Source organism: Gymnoscopelus microlampas (assembly GCF_963454915.1).
Source record: "Gymnoscopelus microlampas genome assembly, chromosome: 21".
In the NCBI taxonomy this organism is placed as follows: Eukaryota; Metazoa; Chordata; class Actinopteri; order Myctophiformes; family Myctophidae; genus Gymnoscopelus; species Gymnoscopelus microlampas.
This window is the reverse complement of record NC_139958.1, coordinates 7614297-7630898: the sequence shown is the minus strand read 5'-3', so window position 1 is coordinate 7630898 and position 16602 is coordinate 7614297. Positions and strand designations below refer to the sequence as shown.

At 41.4% G+C, this 16602-nt stretch overlaps 1 protein-coding gene across 1 annotated transcript; it reads left to right on the top strand.

The window, feature by feature from the left end:
• Positions 1–7927: 7927 nt before the first annotated feature.
• Positions 7928–16372, top strand: amacr (alpha-methylacyl-CoA racemase; the record flags this gene model as incomplete). Its single annotated transcript, XM_084046803.1, has 5 exons — positions 7928–8174; positions 9704–9847; positions 10493–10653; positions 13194–13380; positions 15954–16372. The coding sequence occupies 5 exons, from the start codon at positions 7928–7930 to the stop codon at positions 16370–16372; spliced, it is 1158 nt and encodes a 385-aa protein (XP_083902929.1).
• Between the last annotated feature and the right edge of the window lie 230 nt (positions 16373–16602).

The following is a 16602-nucleotide window of genomic DNA, read 5'->3' as shown; positions in this document are numbered from 1 at the left end:
CAGACGTCAGAATTCTCCTCGCCCTCAGATTAGCCTAACACCTATCTCTGTGTCGTGCTGGTTGGACGCGCCCTTTTCCTGTCTTGTGGAGCGACCGTGTGTCGTGAAACAAACCAGGGGGTTATTACATTTTATTTGATACAATACTCAATCTCTTGCTTTTGGTATTTTGTAAAAAATAAATATGCCGTTGATTTAAGCTAATTCTAATTAAACCGTTTCCATCATTCTTAACCTGGGTAATAGATCAATTATTTGTTTACTAACATTGAGACTGGATGCACAGGTGATTGTTTCATGCAATCAATTCTCAACCTGTTGTTTCGGGGTGGTTTCAGCACACCCCAACCCCCTCTTGTGTGTGGGCTAGTCCTGCACGCCCTACCGAGACCTGACAAAACGGGTTTCATTTGGAGCCAGTATGACGCTTAGAGCCAGTGTGGCGTCGTCTGTTAAGGGGTCTATAGGATATCTGAACAAATACGCATGTGAGGAGGACCGTGTTAGCGGCTGGAACAGCACAGAGGCACTCGTAGTAGGGTTTAACCCAAAGGTGTATTTCTTCACAAAACATGACAAAAGACATTTAGCTAAACACCCAAGCATGGTGGTGTCAAGCTTCTCACCCTCAACTCTCCTCAAGTGAAATGGCAGCCCTTTATAGCCAGCTGGAGCTAATAGTCTGGACTGTACCATTGTACTGCACCATTCACAGGGGTGTCTCCAAAACATAATACATACCTAACTAAACATACAAGAAATACATTCATATAAATGGCCTTAAAACACACAAGTATTACAAGTCTTCACCCTACAACATCATTTCAATCACACCAACACATCATACGACATGGTCCAGCCCAATCATGCTGAAACACACAGGCAATTGTTAGGCATTCAATCCAACCTTAACAATAAACCTTACATTGCACTTCCCAACCATATTGCACCTCGTCTCTCTATTGCACCTACAGTATAACACACATTGTACCTGCCCATCATGATTGTCAAACACTTCTGTCTCCCCAGGTGGAACTCTTTAGCTGAGTGGCCATCTCAGCCAAACAGGAAACAAATACATGTATTAAACCAGGGGTCTTCAACAGGGGGTCCGGGACCCCTAGGGGGTCCTCAGAGTTACTACAGGGGGTCCGCCAAATCTTTGTGTGATATAAAATTTTTTTTTACCTTAACCACTTGAACCCTAGCATCCCTTTTCTGAGGAGAACTTTAGCCAGAAATAGCCGATCTACAAGCTCACAACGCCTCGCGCTGCGAGGCGTTGTGAGCTTGTAGATCGGCTATTTTTGGCAAAGAGGTGGAGGTGTGGAGGGGAAAAAGGGCAGACCAAGTAAACAAAAAAAGTTGAATCTGAAACACAATTTTATACAATATAGAGTAGGGGGGGTCCCTGCTTCATCTCTGTCTCAGCTAGCGGGTCCTTGGCCTGAAAACGTTGAAGACCCCTGTATTTAACAATAAAATAATGTCTGTGCAAAATACGCTGTGCAAATGACTAAAGTGCCAATATGCTGTGCAATTAAATCAACTCTGGGTTATCATATATATGTGCAACATTTGTAACAGAGGACCTCTCTGTTACAACGCATCAACACTAACTGACAGAGGTCTGCTTTTGACGACTGACAAGCTGAATCAGCTACAAGTATGATAGATAGATAGATGTCTCCTTGAACATCCTGATTCACCCTGATGTCACATGGAGAACAATCTGAGTTCCCAGATGTTCTCGCCAGCTCTCGCATACAAACGGGAGGGAGGGGCACGGAGGATGTCCGTAATGGCAGTGGTGGAAAAAGTACTAATAAATGTTTTACCTAAGTAAAAGTATCAATGTTGCAATGTAGAAATACTCTGTTACAGGTGAATGTCCGGAATTCAAAATTTACCAAAGGTATTGGTATCAAAAGTACCAAAAGTAAAAGTACTAAAATGTTTGAAAATAGCAGGTCTACAACAACGCGATGCGACGCTTTGTGAGCTTGTAGATCGGATATTTTCAAACAGCCTAGGTATAGGTATGAGTAAATGTACTTAGTTACTTTACACCACTGCGTAATGGCATTCCATTGCTGGTGCAGATTTCTTTTTTAAAAGGCCTATCATTGAGGTTGCTACCAAAACATGACTAAAAACAAGAAAAAAAGACTGAACGATGCGTCAACATCCTGTTAAGCCCTTTAACCTTTGATAATCCTGTTCTTTAGAACGAGTAACCTTCAACAAACTGTGGAAGTGAAAACGATAGTGAGGGTTTTGGGTGCGTAGTTAACATATCATGAATCAGTTGACTCAGTGGTCTCACTTCCACAGTTCACAGTGAGAGAGAACAGTAAAAATAGAAAGTAAGACATGCTCACTGCTCAATTCACTGTTCACTGGGTCAACAAGGGGGTGAATGTAGCAGATTAGCAGTCTGAAGCCTTAACCCTAGCCCCAATGCGGGAAATCCGGATTCGAATCTCAAGTATTTATCCAATTACCATCACACTCCAAAACCTGAGTCTTCTGCCAGCAAAAATCACAGCCTACTCACAATAGCCTTCTTCTACACTCACTGTCCTTTCTGCCCACAACAATCACTGACCATGCCAAATGGTCAGCGTCCTTTCTGGCCACAACAACACCAAATGGCACTGTTCCCACTGTTTTCCACACGTCCACACGTGAATGTGTGGCCTCTGATAACTGCCTAAATTAATCTGGTTAGATAACTCAGCATGGGGTCACATATACGTTTATGTCATTGGTTCTCAAAGTGGGGTCCGGGGACCCCCAGGGGTCCTTGAGGGAGTTCCAGCGGGTCCCCAGCTAAATGATAGATAAGGCACCAAATGGACCCTTATGGGTCTGTAACTCTGAGAGTGTACAAATGGAACCAACATCAATTTTACAATATAAATTGCGGTCCAAGTGATAGAAATGCCATTAAATGGGGGTCCGTAGCCCTAATGCATATCAAACTGGGGTCCTTGAAATTAAAATGGTTGAGAATCACTGCTAGAGCCGTAAAAAAAATCTTCTCTTATGGGGGGTCCCTGGCATATCTTTTCAAATGGGGGTCCGCGAGCTAATAAGTGTCAATTTGGGGGTTCCTTGACATGAAAAAGTTTGAGAACCACTGGTTTATGTGACCCCCCTGAAGGCCCCCCGAATGCATGTGCAAAACCTAGAAGGACACGAGGCTTGGGCTGGCACAAGACACAACAACAACACCACCGACCACGTGGTGGAGGCATGCCGGGCATGTTGACGTGGGGGTGGTAACGGCCCTCGTGCAGGTTGTGTGTGTGGGGGGGGCTGGGGGGAGCTCAACACTAGTAAAGTCAATGAGAAAGTAGGTCAAAAGCGACCTACTCAAAGTGACTGCATATCAACAATGACTGTCTTTCAATGCAGCCAGAATCAAAAACTAAAGAAAAATGACATCATTATCAATTGTCTTTAATAACCTCAAGAATGCATGGATCTTATGCATTTACATCCATATTTACACTTTTTTAAAAATTATATTGCCTTTTATTTAACACTTGCATGCATAATATGTATAATAAATTGTGTTGATCTTGTCGAAGTAAACAGTAGATAACCATTTAATTATGCATTATGGACAATGTAATTACATTCAATGTGTTAATGCATAAAGAAACACCTATGCTGTTTTGCCTCTGAACAATGTGAGCAATGCAGAGCAACACACCAACAAAGAGTGATTTATGTAGCATGCCAAATCCATTTCTGCCTATTCCCTGTGACCGTCCAAAGTGCATGTTGGCAGGTGTTCTGCTGCAGCATTTGTTGTGTTTCAACGGTGAAAATGATTCCTCCAATGGACGAAACAGCTGTTCCCCCTCACTCACACGAGCGTGGCCCTCTAAAGCGTAATTTATACTCGTGTCGCAACCCAGAAATAGCCGATCTACAAGCTCACAACTGAACTTTAGTGTTGATTTCGTTGACTAAAACTATGACAAAAAATATTTGACTGCTTAAAAAAAACTAAGCTACGATGACTAAAACTAAGATTAAATGTATTGACAAACAAATACAAACTAGACTAAAATGTTAGTGAGGGACGAGTGGAGAAGAGATCCAGTAATACTAAAAGACAAGGCATTTTATGTTTGGTTGCACTCAGGTGTTGTGCTCTGAAAATAGCCGATCTACAACGCGTCGCGCTGCGGCGCGTTGTGAGCTTGTAGATCTGCTATTTTCAGCATGCAACCAAGTGTAAAATCAGCCATTACGACGCCATCACGGCACCGCCAACATACATTTTAGTCGACTAAATCAACTTTTTTAGATTTAGTCTACTATAATCTTATATTTGGTCGACTAAAACTAGACAAAAACTAAAACATTTCAGACGACTAAAATATGACTAAAACTAAATGGAATTTTATTCAAAAGACTATGACTAAAACTAAATACAAATTTGCTGTCAAAATCAACACTGCTGAACTGAAATGTAAAAAGTGGCTGAGAAACATGTGTTTATTGCAACAAATAAACTATGAGATCCAGCTCTCCAGCTCTATAGTAAACAGAACATTTCACGTTGGGATACCAATTTTGTTCAATCAGGAGAAAGAACCCCACACACTATTTGTCTTCTCTCTCCTGATTGGATGAAATTGGTATCTTAACCTGAAAATAGATTCAGGTTTACTAAAGAGCTGGAGAGGGTAGAGACCGCTGCTACTGATCACACACTCTATGGGTGTGTTCAATGATTACTATCAGGTCATAGAGCTATTTAACTCTTAGTCATATATCACTTACAACCCCTTTACGACCGGGTACTGCACACATCATGGCTCTATAATTAGCTTGACACTTGGTCAAGAGAAAAAGAGACTTCATCATAACATTATTTATAGACCAACGGAGAGCCACATATAAAGCTTGTGCATGTGCCCGGCCAACTGGACATTCCAGCAGCTAGGTACCAGTAGGAAATTCAACTGGTTTATTTCTACTTTCAGTTATTTTTCTTAAAAATTGATTCCATCGGAGCCACAGATAATTTTACTCACATTAAAGATGCAACAAGTTACAGATTAGCATTTTTTTCTGTAATCACATAAGAGAGATTACAGAGCACTGAGATGAACATTAATGCACCCACAACAACAAGAACTCTCTCTCACACTATAGCTGACACATACGTGCAGACATCAGACAACCATGTTACACCTATATCAAAATCGGCTTAAAATTGGAGGGCCGACTGGCGGGCCCTTTTTCTCCCCAATTTAGTCTTTATGCCAATTAATTACTGCCGACACACATTTCTGTGTTGTCACTGCTGTTGTATCCTACTGACTCACCTGCCAGTGAGGAGCCCCCACCAGGAGGACGTAGAGCCTTCATCCTATACCCCTCCGCCCACTCCTTGCTGACAGGTGCCGCCCCAGCCCGTGGGAGTACATGCAATGACCAATATCACCCTCCCCGCCCGGCCCAGCTTCCCTCCCCCAAACACAGGCCAATTGTGTTCACATAGACGCCCGACAAAGCCGGATGCACCACGATGGATAGAAACGCAGCTGGGGCATTCATCAATCATTCCAGCTCCGGGGTGTAGTGAAATCTGTCATGTGAACCTTGATCTACAATGGAGAACAACCTCTAAGGTTGTCAAAAAGATCTGGAATTCTTGGTAAAGGTCAAAGGATGCATGTCTGCCAGGTATGGTCTTCTTGTTCACACTCCTGAAAATCGGAAGCTTTTTTCCTTTCCCCTCACACAGACAAAAAGTAGTAGAATTTACGTTATCATAACGTAAATTCATTTTCTCCATTTTTCTTGTGTTTTTTCTGTCTCTGTCTCTTTCTCTCTCTCTCAGCTCTAGTCTCTCTCCATCTCTCACACACATACACAAACAAACAGACACACAACTTGAAATGATAGCTGTCGGTAGACTTTATTGCCTACATTTACAACGGTATAGCTGTTGTAAAAAGAAACACGTTGTTTCTTTAGGCTAGGCCTATTCATTTTAGGGTAATTGCCAGCTTGGTGTCTATGAAATCATGTTGTCCAACCAATATCCTGCCTGAGAGCTTTGCCCTCGGTGGCCTCATACAGGGGACACATTAGTTCAGATGCACAGAGGATGAACTGGTGATAGAGGATTCCTGAAGAGCCATTGGGGAGATAATGGGAAACACTGCTCTATAATGATGTTAGGAAATGACTAGAACTGACCTGCGGTTTCCCCAAATATATGAGGCAATGGTTTCGTTAGAATTGACCCCGTTTCACCTTTGAAAATACAAATTATTGTTCCATTTTACGACCTGCAGGGGGCAATGATGACCCTCCGCAGAAAACAGGGATAATAACAAAGCCAAAAACTTATTTTTAAGGGAGCACCGCTCCATGAATTTAAATAATAATAAATACATAAATTATAACCTAATAAGTAATGGTTTAATTGCTTCTTCCAAAAATCACGTGTTACATTTCTTACTTCATATGTGGATGCTGTATTGATACACATGAACATTTACAAAGCTGTGGACCATGGTCCATTGATTTAGATATGAAAACTTCATTTCCCAGAAATCTTGCAGCCTACTCTGACATCACCAATGAAGCTACAGGAAAGCCAGAGCTGCTGTTGTTGGTAGCCTGTGTACCTAAAGGTAAGCACCTGTCATTAACATTGCTTGATAGACCAGTTATGTACTGTTGTAAATGTATGTCATTCACTGATATACAGTAGATAGAACACAGAGTATTAATAGTCAATATGCAGCAGGCAACAGCCAACTCCAGATCCTTGTATTGGGTGACTTTGAGTCAACTAACATACAGTTATTACTGGTGTTTAAGCTGCCAGTGTTTTATTACGTGTTATATTAAATGCATTGCAGCCATGTCATGATTTAAGACATGTCATTAAAAAAAACAAGTAACTGTGGCTGTTAAACAATAATGTTAAACACTGTCACAGTAAATTGCAGACTTGCACCACCTTTGGACTTTGTCTTCTTAAAGCCCAAGCTCAACTACACAACTTTCAAGTTCACGTCATTGGTCAAACATAGTTAAAAACAGAGTTTCAAAAAGCTCAGGTTATGCACGGGACAGTCCGACAGGCACACAGACATGCACACACACAGGTTTCTGGTATTGATATAGATTATATGCCTTTATTATTGTCGTATTTCCAGTGGTGTAAAATAACTATAAGTACATTTACTGAGGTACTGTACTATTTTTTACTTTACTGGAGTATTTCCAATTTTCAATATTTTAACGTATACTCCACTGCATCTCAGAGACACATATTGTACTACAATTATTTGAAAACTTTAGTTACTAGTTTGTAGGTTTGCAGCTATTTTCAAAAGATTTTTATACATTTGAAAACTTAAATGGGACATTCTGCATAATGAGTACTTTCTACTTTCGGTACATTAAGTACATTTTGATGCCAATACTTTTGTACTTTTACTCAAGTAAAGTTTGAATTACGGCCATTTACTTAACCAGGCCTTGTTTTAGGGTCAAGGCCACATGGCCTTTGGTGTAGTCCATTTTTTGAGGGCACAAAGGCCAAATGCCATGCAGGGCAGCAACGCCGTCAAATAAAACAATTTCATTTTAAATGCATAGTATAACTAAATACAGAATTTCAGAATTCAGACACTGGTGTCTAAAAAACATAGACAGGAAAAAAAGCTAAAGGAAAAAATGGTGAAATCAGCTAGCACACTGCATCAATGCCACTGTGGCCTTTGGGTATATAATTCTAATAAAAAAGGGCATATGGCCAAAATGAGGGTAGTAGTATTTCTACTTTTACTTAAGTGAAAAATCTGAGTACTTTTTCCACCACTGCTTATTCCCCACAGCTCTGCACCCTGTATCTGTCTGTCTGTCTGTCTGTCCTACTATGGCACTGTCTGGGGTGAGAGTCATTGAGCTGGCAGGCCTGGCTCCGGCACCGTTCTGTGGCATGATTCTGGCCGACTTCGGTGCCGAGGTGATCCGCGTGGACCGCACTCGGGTTGCCATGGCAATGGACACGATGGCCCGGGGTAAACGCTCTATAGCGCTGAACCTGAAGACCTCAGAGGGCGTGGCCGTGCTCCGGAAACTCTGCGTCCAATCAGACGTGGTCTTGGAACCCTACCGTAAAGGTCAGAACTCATTAACCACTTAAATCCCATTCATTGTTGAGTGGAGTCCCTCAGAGCTCTATACTAGTGTATTTTCTGTTTTTGCTCTACATTAAAAATGTCTTCACTGAAAATAGCCAATTGACAAGCTCACAACACGTTGCAACGCAATTTTCTTTGCTTTGTTGCTATGTTGTTTTGCTTTGTTTCCCCAGAATAAGGATGCTAGTGTTTAAGTGGTTAACACTTAAAGGCTATAAGTGATATGTCATTGTTAACATAAGGGTTAAATAGCTGTATATTATGATAGTAATCATTGCAATTGAGTGTTTGTTCAGTTACAGGAGTCTCCCTGTCTCTCCAACTCTTTAGTAGCCTAAATAGAAAATACGTATACAGTGATAGGTCGGAAGGGATACCAATTTCATTCAATCAGGACAGAGAACTCGTACACTTTTGTTTAAACCACAAAAATATCACTTACAGTACCTTCACGTCCTCTACTCATGATGGAAAACATTATTTTTGCCTTAGCCTATTTTGTTAGTTACAATAACTCCTGACAAGTACAATCAAAGATTGAACAGAAAAAGTAGTATTACAACATGCAGTCAGTAGTTCATGGACTAGAGTACCTAACCTTTACCATGAGGAAGATGTTTGCTTTTCTGTCATTCAGTCAGTAAAACATGTTGGTTCTCCTAAATAAATCAAATTTTAACAAGGACAACGGTTTAAAAGAAGGCTGGCATTAGTCTGGTTCCTACAGAATGTAGCTTAGTGGTAGACAGTAGAGAACCTTCGCTCTAAAGCATTCTACAGTATATGCAACAATGTACTGCTAGCCTTTATACTGAAACCTTTGGCACCATTTATGTAGACAGTTTCATTGTTTTATTGAGGTACCAAAGTCCTGTCTGTCTGTCTGTCTGTCTGTCTGTGCAGAACAGATGCAAATAGTGTAGAAATGTTTGCGCTCTTGATTCATTTAGTTTATTAAAGACTGAGACAGGTGCAAGAGGCCATTTGACCTCATTAATAAAGTTGAGCCAATTCCAGGGTTTCATTGCCAAATTTATTGATTTTTAATTGTCATTGCTTTTACCCTTTTAGTGTGTTTTATTCTGATTGTTCTCAATGTTGTATTCCTCTAATTATTTTTTGGACTGTGAATTTGTGTGCTTTTCTCTCTTTAGTGCTGCTATATTTTATGTGTTTTAAATAATATACAGTAGTCATGCAATCTTTCACTGCTATTTGCATTTATTGTATGTCTGTACCTCAGCACCACTGAAAAGGACTTTTTACCTTTACAGTGCATTTTCCAAGGTGTTACATGATTTCCTGGATAAAATGCCAGGCACTCCAAATACTTGGTAAAATGTTTCTGTACTTCTGTAAACTCAGTTTCCTATGCGTTTTGGACTCTGTTTCCTACAGGTTTTGGATTGGCCAATCTGGGAACCCATCAGGGTTTTTTTCCCCCTCTGATTGGCTGACTGAGATGATCATAGAGAATAGTTTTTGATCAGATCTTGTATTTTTCTCAGGTGTGATGGAGAAGCTGGGCCTCGGGCCAGACGATCTGCTAAAGGAGAATCCTGGACTGATCTATGCTCGTCTGACAGGCTATGGACAGACTGGCTCCTATTCCACTGCTGCCGGCCATGACATCAACTACCTCGCCATGTCAGGTACAAACTCACTGTATGTTGTGGACTTTTATTTGGTTGATGCATTTGTACATAATACATCACATCAGTGGTGGAAAGTAACTAAGTACATCTACTTGAGTACTGTAAGTACGATTTTGAGGTATTTCCACTTTACTGGAGTATTACCAATTTCCAATACTTTTACTTCTACTTCACTACATCTCAGAGGCACATATTGTGCTATTCACTCCACTACAATTATTTGAAAACTTTAGTTACTAGTTACTTTGTAGATTTTGATTATTATTACAAAACATACATTAACCACTTCAGCCCTATATACATTTCGGCCATTTGAAAATAGCCGATCTACAAGCTCACAATGCGTCGCTATGCGACGCATTGTGAGCTTGTAGATCTGCTATTTTCAAAAGATTTTTTAGTAATTTTAAAAACTTGAAATGGGACATTCTGCATAATGAGTACTTTCTACTTTTGGTGCTTTAAGTACATTTTGATGCCAATACTTTTTGTACATTTACTCATTTTGAATTCCGGACTTTTACTCACAGTACTCATAACAGAGTATTTCTATATTGCAGTATTGATACTTTTACTTGAGTAAAACATTTGAGTACTTTTTTCCACCACTGCCTCTGTTGTTTCTTTTTCCCTGTCCTATAGGTCTGTTATCCAGGCTGGGTCGTAGTGGGGACAGACCCTATGCCCCACTCAACCTGCTGGCAGACTTTGCAGGAGGGGGTCTGTCCTGTGCTCTGGGCGTGGTCCTAGCGCTGCTGGAGAGGACCAGGTCAGGGAAGGGACAGGTCATAGACGCTAGCATGGTAAGCTTATTATCTATAAGCCAGGGGGTCTTCAACAGGGTGTCCGGCCCGGACGGGACCCCTAGGGGGTCCTCAGAGTTACTACAGGGGGGCCGCCAAATCTTTGTGTGATATGATTTTTGGGGCGGTGTAACCGCCTCCTCTAAGTGAGGTTTGGACACTGACCAATCCTGCACCGTGATTGGCCAATAGTCTACAACGCAGTCTACAACCCTAACCCTTCCACAGTCAATGCAAATCTATACTTTTGCAAAGTCAGCCAATCACATTACAGCTAGTGTCATCACCACTAGCTGTAATGTGATTGGCTGACTTTGCAAATTCAGGACTGCGATTGGCTAGCGAAACACATGACACGTGCAGCCCTATGAATAGCAGTATGGACTTAAAAAAAAAACACATTTATGTTTTTTTTTAAGTGAATCACTTCCATCACTGTGATGACCACTGTGACCACACCGCCCACTTCACACTGGGTGTGATTTTTTTTTTTTACATTAACCACTTGAACCCTAGCATCCCTTTTCTGAGGAGAACTTTAGCCAAAAATAGCAGATCACAACGCGTCGCAACGAGATATTTTTGGCGAAGAGATTGTAGACGGACAATATCGGTCCAAGTACAGTAGCAACTCTGGTCTGTTTAACTAAGAATAGAAGTGGTTAAGTCAGTGGTTCTCAAACTTTTTCATGTCAAGGACCCCCAAATTGACACTTATTAGCCCGCGGACCCCCATTTCAAAAGATATGCCAGGGACCCCCATAAGAGAAGATTTTTTACGGCTCTAGCAGGGATTCTCAACCATTTTAATTTCAAGGACCCCCAGTTTGACATGCATTAGGGCTACAGACCCCCATTTAATGGCATTTCTATCACTTGGACCGCAGTTTATATTGTAAAATCTATGTCAATTTAACTCTGAGAGTGTACAAATGGAACCAAATGGACCCGTTAGGGTCCATTTGGTTCCATTTGTACACTCTCAGAGTTACAGACCCATAAGGGTCCATTTGGTGCCTAATCTATCATTTAGCTGGGGACCCCCTGGAACTCCCTCAAGGACCCCTGGTCACCCCTAAGTCACGTGAACCCACTTATTATTTGAAACACCCCCCATTTCACCACATGAATTGGCTCGTCGTGCCCATTGTAAGGTCATTGGAATTCATATGTACCTCCACACTCCACAGCAATATGAATACATTAAGACCTGAGGGCCATTCTACAAATGCCTTCTAAATCAGTAGTTCAGTAACTTTTTTTTTGTAATTTCAAATTATTCATTAACATTTTTCAAACACCACTTTCAAGATTTTTCAAAAATGTTCAAAAATAGCAGATGTACAAGCTCACAGTTTTAAACAAATAATTAAACAGTTTGCAATGCTGCATGTGTATTTTGTATTACAAATAAGATCATTCACTCTCGTGTGTGTGGTGTAGTGTGGTGTGGTGTGGTGTGGTGTGGTGTGGTGTGGTGTGGTGTGGTGTGGTGTGGTGTGTGTGTGTGTGTGTGTGTGTGTGTGTGTGCGTGCGTGTGAGAGAGTGTGTGTGTAGTGTGTGGTGTGTGTGTGCGTGTGTTTGTCTCTCTCTCTTCCTGGCTCTGTCTTTATCTAGATTATCTAGGTTTGATTTTTCTTTTAAGCCTCATATTGATTCTGTTAGGACTAGGAGTATAAAGCAAATGATAGTCTCAGATTAAAGTATAGATCAATCAATACATTGTTTTACTTTTCAAATAAGAAAACACATTGTTCAGCAGCTTCTACTTCCTATCATTGATTATGGTGACATCATTTATCAGAACACCTCTGAGACACATCTTCATTCATTACATGTAGATTATCTACAATGATATCTGTAGATTTGTACTCAGGTGGCCTTACAGGACGTACACATCACTGTGTTCTGTATGATACGCTCAATTACTTATATATCCTCTTCCAATTTTCATTGGTTGCTTTTTGTTTTCAAATGTATTCACTTTAATTATCCTTCTTATTTGAAAGAGCTTTTACGCAGTGGTGGAAAAAGTACTCAAATGTTTTACTTAAGTAAAAGTATCAATACTGCAATGTAGAAGTAGCCTACTCTGTTACAAGAAGGAATTCTTGTAAAATTCACTTTTGTAAAAGTACAAAGGTATTGGTATCAAAATGTACTTTAAGTACCAAAAGTAAAAGTTCTAAAATGTTTGAAAATAGCAGATCTACAAGCTCACAACACGTCGCGTACAATAATTGTAGTGGAGTAAATGTACAATATTTGCCTCTGAGATGTTGTGGAGTAGAAGTAAAAGTATAGCTCACAACGCGTCGCGGCGCGGCGCGTTGTGAGCTTGTAGATCGGCTATTTTCAAATCAAATCTTGCGGGGAAATTATAATAAGCAGATCTGGCAACCCTGGTCCAAAGCCTGATCTATAAATTGCCATGCGACAGACAGTGTCGTGTGCCAAACAAAAAAAGTCAATCTACAAGAGCTTGTAGATCTGTAATTTCTGGCATAAGCATAACTTGTGTCCTATCTATCTATCTACAGGTGGAGGGAGCGGCGTACACAGGTTCCTTCATTTGGAAGTCTGGTGCCATCGGCATGTGGGACCAACCCAGAGGAGAGAACATGCTGGACGGAGGAGCTCCGTTCTATGAGACCTACGAGACCTCTGATGGAAAACATCTGGCTGTAGGAGCCATGGAGCCACAGTTCTACCACAAGCTCCTCCATGGTGAGTATAGAACAGTGGTTCTCAAACTTTTTCACGTCAAGGACCCCCTAATTGACAATTATTACCCCGCGGACCCCCATTTGAAAAGATAAGCCAGGGACCCCCAATAAGAGAAGGTTTTTACGGCTCTCTAGCAGTGATTCTCAACCATTTTAATTTCAAGGACCCCCCAGTTTGACATGCATTAGGGCTACGGACCCCCATTTAATGTCATTTCCTATCTCTGGGACCCCAATTCACATTGTAAAACCAATGTTAATTTAACTCTGAGAGTGTACAAATGGAACCAAATGGACCCGTTAGGGTCCATTTGGTTCCATTTGTACACTCTCAAGAGTTACAGACCCATAAGGGTCCATTTGGTCCCTGTCCATCATTTAGCTGGGGACCCCCTGGAACCCCCTCAAGTACCCCTGGGGGTCCCCGGACCCCACTTTGAGAACCAATGGTATAGAACACACAATATAGGAGAGAGGAGCAGAGGTGGAAAAAGTACTACAATTGTTTTTTACCCAAGTAAAAGTATCAATACTGCAACGTAGAAGTACTCTGTTACAAATAAAAGTCCGGAATAAAACATTTACTTGAGTAAAAGTACAAAAGTATTGGTATCAAAATGTACTTAAAGGTAGGGTAAGTGATATTTTTTGGTTAAAACAAAAAGTATTTTGTTAAAAGGTTAAAGCACTATATTCTGATAGTAATCATTGCTATAGAGTGTTTGTTCAGTAACAGATGTCTCCCCGTCTCTCCAGCTCTTTAATAAACAGAAAATACATTTTTCGGTAGGTGTCATAATCTCAGCCAATCAGGAGAAAGTACCCATTTTTAAGCTTAATTTGTATAGTGTTCCAGTTCCAATTTTGTCTGCTCATTTCTTAGTGTCATCACTTCCAATTTAACTTGTTTAATCTGTATCCTGATTGAGTTCTCTGTCCTGGTTGGATAAAATTGGAAATGAAACTGAAACTGAAATGAAAATGCATTTTCTGTTTTATAAAGAGCTGGAGAGACAAGGACACTCCTTTTACTGAACAAACACTCTATAGCAATGAGTACTATCAGAATATAGAACTATTTAACACTTATTTTAACCAAAGCAAATCACTTACCCTACCTTTAAGTACAGCACTTGGGTAAATATACTTAGTTACTTTACACCACTGAGTGGGATGAATGAATGTTTTGAGTAGGGCCCTGATTCTCTTCCATCACATGAAGCATGTGGGGTTAGTAGTCCCATGCACTTGTGTAATCCTGTCACTGCTGACCTCCAGTGGTTGGTTTTGGGACTGCTTGTCCTAGGGATGGTTTTAGGAGGTATAACCCACGTGTGAGGAGTTAAACCAGGAGGAGTTAAACCAGGAGGACGTAGAGTCTGCATATTAACCAGCATCATATTTCTTGTATGCAGGAAGCAGGCCAAGGACCTTGATTCTTTCATATAGTAAATTTTAAAAGTGGGACAATAAAGTCTGTTATTAAATGTCCCTATGTCCATGATGATGACCCCTAGGGTCATAACACCTCCCCCCTAAGATCAAAAATGTATCAACCCCTCTCCCCCCAGCTTCTTTATCATGAGCACTCCTAACTTAACATTCAATGACACTTGCCTATTAAAAAAGTCCCACATCAACAATTTGTGTCACTGCAGAAAAATGAAATAATGCCAACCAGAAACAAGATGGTGAACTTACCAAAACGAGGGAAGTTTAGACGAGCCCCCCATCTGTCACGCCCGGGCCTAGGTGTGCCTAAAGTCGCAAAACAAAAACACTGGACTCCCTCCTTCCCAGTCCCCAAACAGCCATGCCACACAGGTTTAGAATCCCAAGACACTCAGCCACCACTCATTCACTCCAGCTGGTACTCATCAGTCACTCCTCACCACTCACACACGCACACACGCACACGCACACACACACACACACACACACACACACACACACACACACACACACACACACACACACACACACACACACACACACACGAGGGAAGAAAGACACATAGGGTGACACACACAGGTAAATATATGACCCTAGGGTCATAACACGGGCAAACAATTCAATTCAACTCAATTTCAATTCAAAGGGCTTTATTGGCATGAGAAAACATACGTTTACATTGCCAAAGCAGAAAGCACAATACAACAATACAGCAATACAATCAAAACAAAAAATATGTACATTTGAAAGTCAGAATCTTCAATAGATCAATTCCTATGTACCAAGATCACTGGGTGCAGGTATAGTGCAGGAATATACACAATGATTAGTCTTTAGGGTGGTTGTGTTCCGTTTGATATCCTTCTCCTATCACAGTAACTCAAGAATCTTGCTGCTGTGTTTGCACATTGTTGTACTTCGCCCAGCAGATATGGGAGTTTTTTGTCATTTTTTGGCAAACAAGGAGGAGACCAAGTACGGACCTCTGGGCCCCAGTCAACAAAGTAAATGATATGGGTTTACGTGCATAAGGCATGCCTCCTAATATAGCTTTGAGCTCTACTGAGCACACCTTTCTATTTTTTTTATTTCCCCTCACTTTTTTTTGGTTTTGTTTTGCAGGCTTGGGTTTGGACACGAGAGACGACCTGCCTCCTCAGATGAGCTCAGGAGACTGGCCTGAGCTCAGGCAGATCTTCACAGAGCGTTTTGCCTCTAAACCCCAAGCACATTGGCTGAGTGTTTTTGAGGGGACGGATGCCTGCGTTACGCCCGTGTTGTCTTTCGACGAAGTAAGCTCCCATCCCCACAACCAGGAGAGAGGCTCTTTCATTAAGGATCCAGAGGGCGAGGAGAGCCCCCGACCGGCTCCGCTCCTCTCTCGGACCCCTGCGGAACCTTGCTTGGCACGTGACCCCCTTATCGGAGAACATACGTGTCAGGTCCTACAGGAGCGTGGTTTTAGTCCGGTGGAAATAGAGCAGATGCTGACAGCTGGAGTGATAGAGTCTGTCAACACTAGTGTCAAGGCTAAGTTGTAGAGAGCTGGACAGTGGAACAAGCCATCACTGCATCATGTATGATAGAGTGGGGTTGGCCTCCCTTGGCTGACAGGCGAAACAAACACTGGTACCATCTGTGTCACTTCTTGATTTGAGCTAAAAAAAAACATTATTTTACACTTTGGCTATTCAAAAATAGCAGATATACAAGCTCATAGCGCGGCACCGAGTGCCGCGCTACGAGCTTGTAGATCTGCTATTTTTGAGAA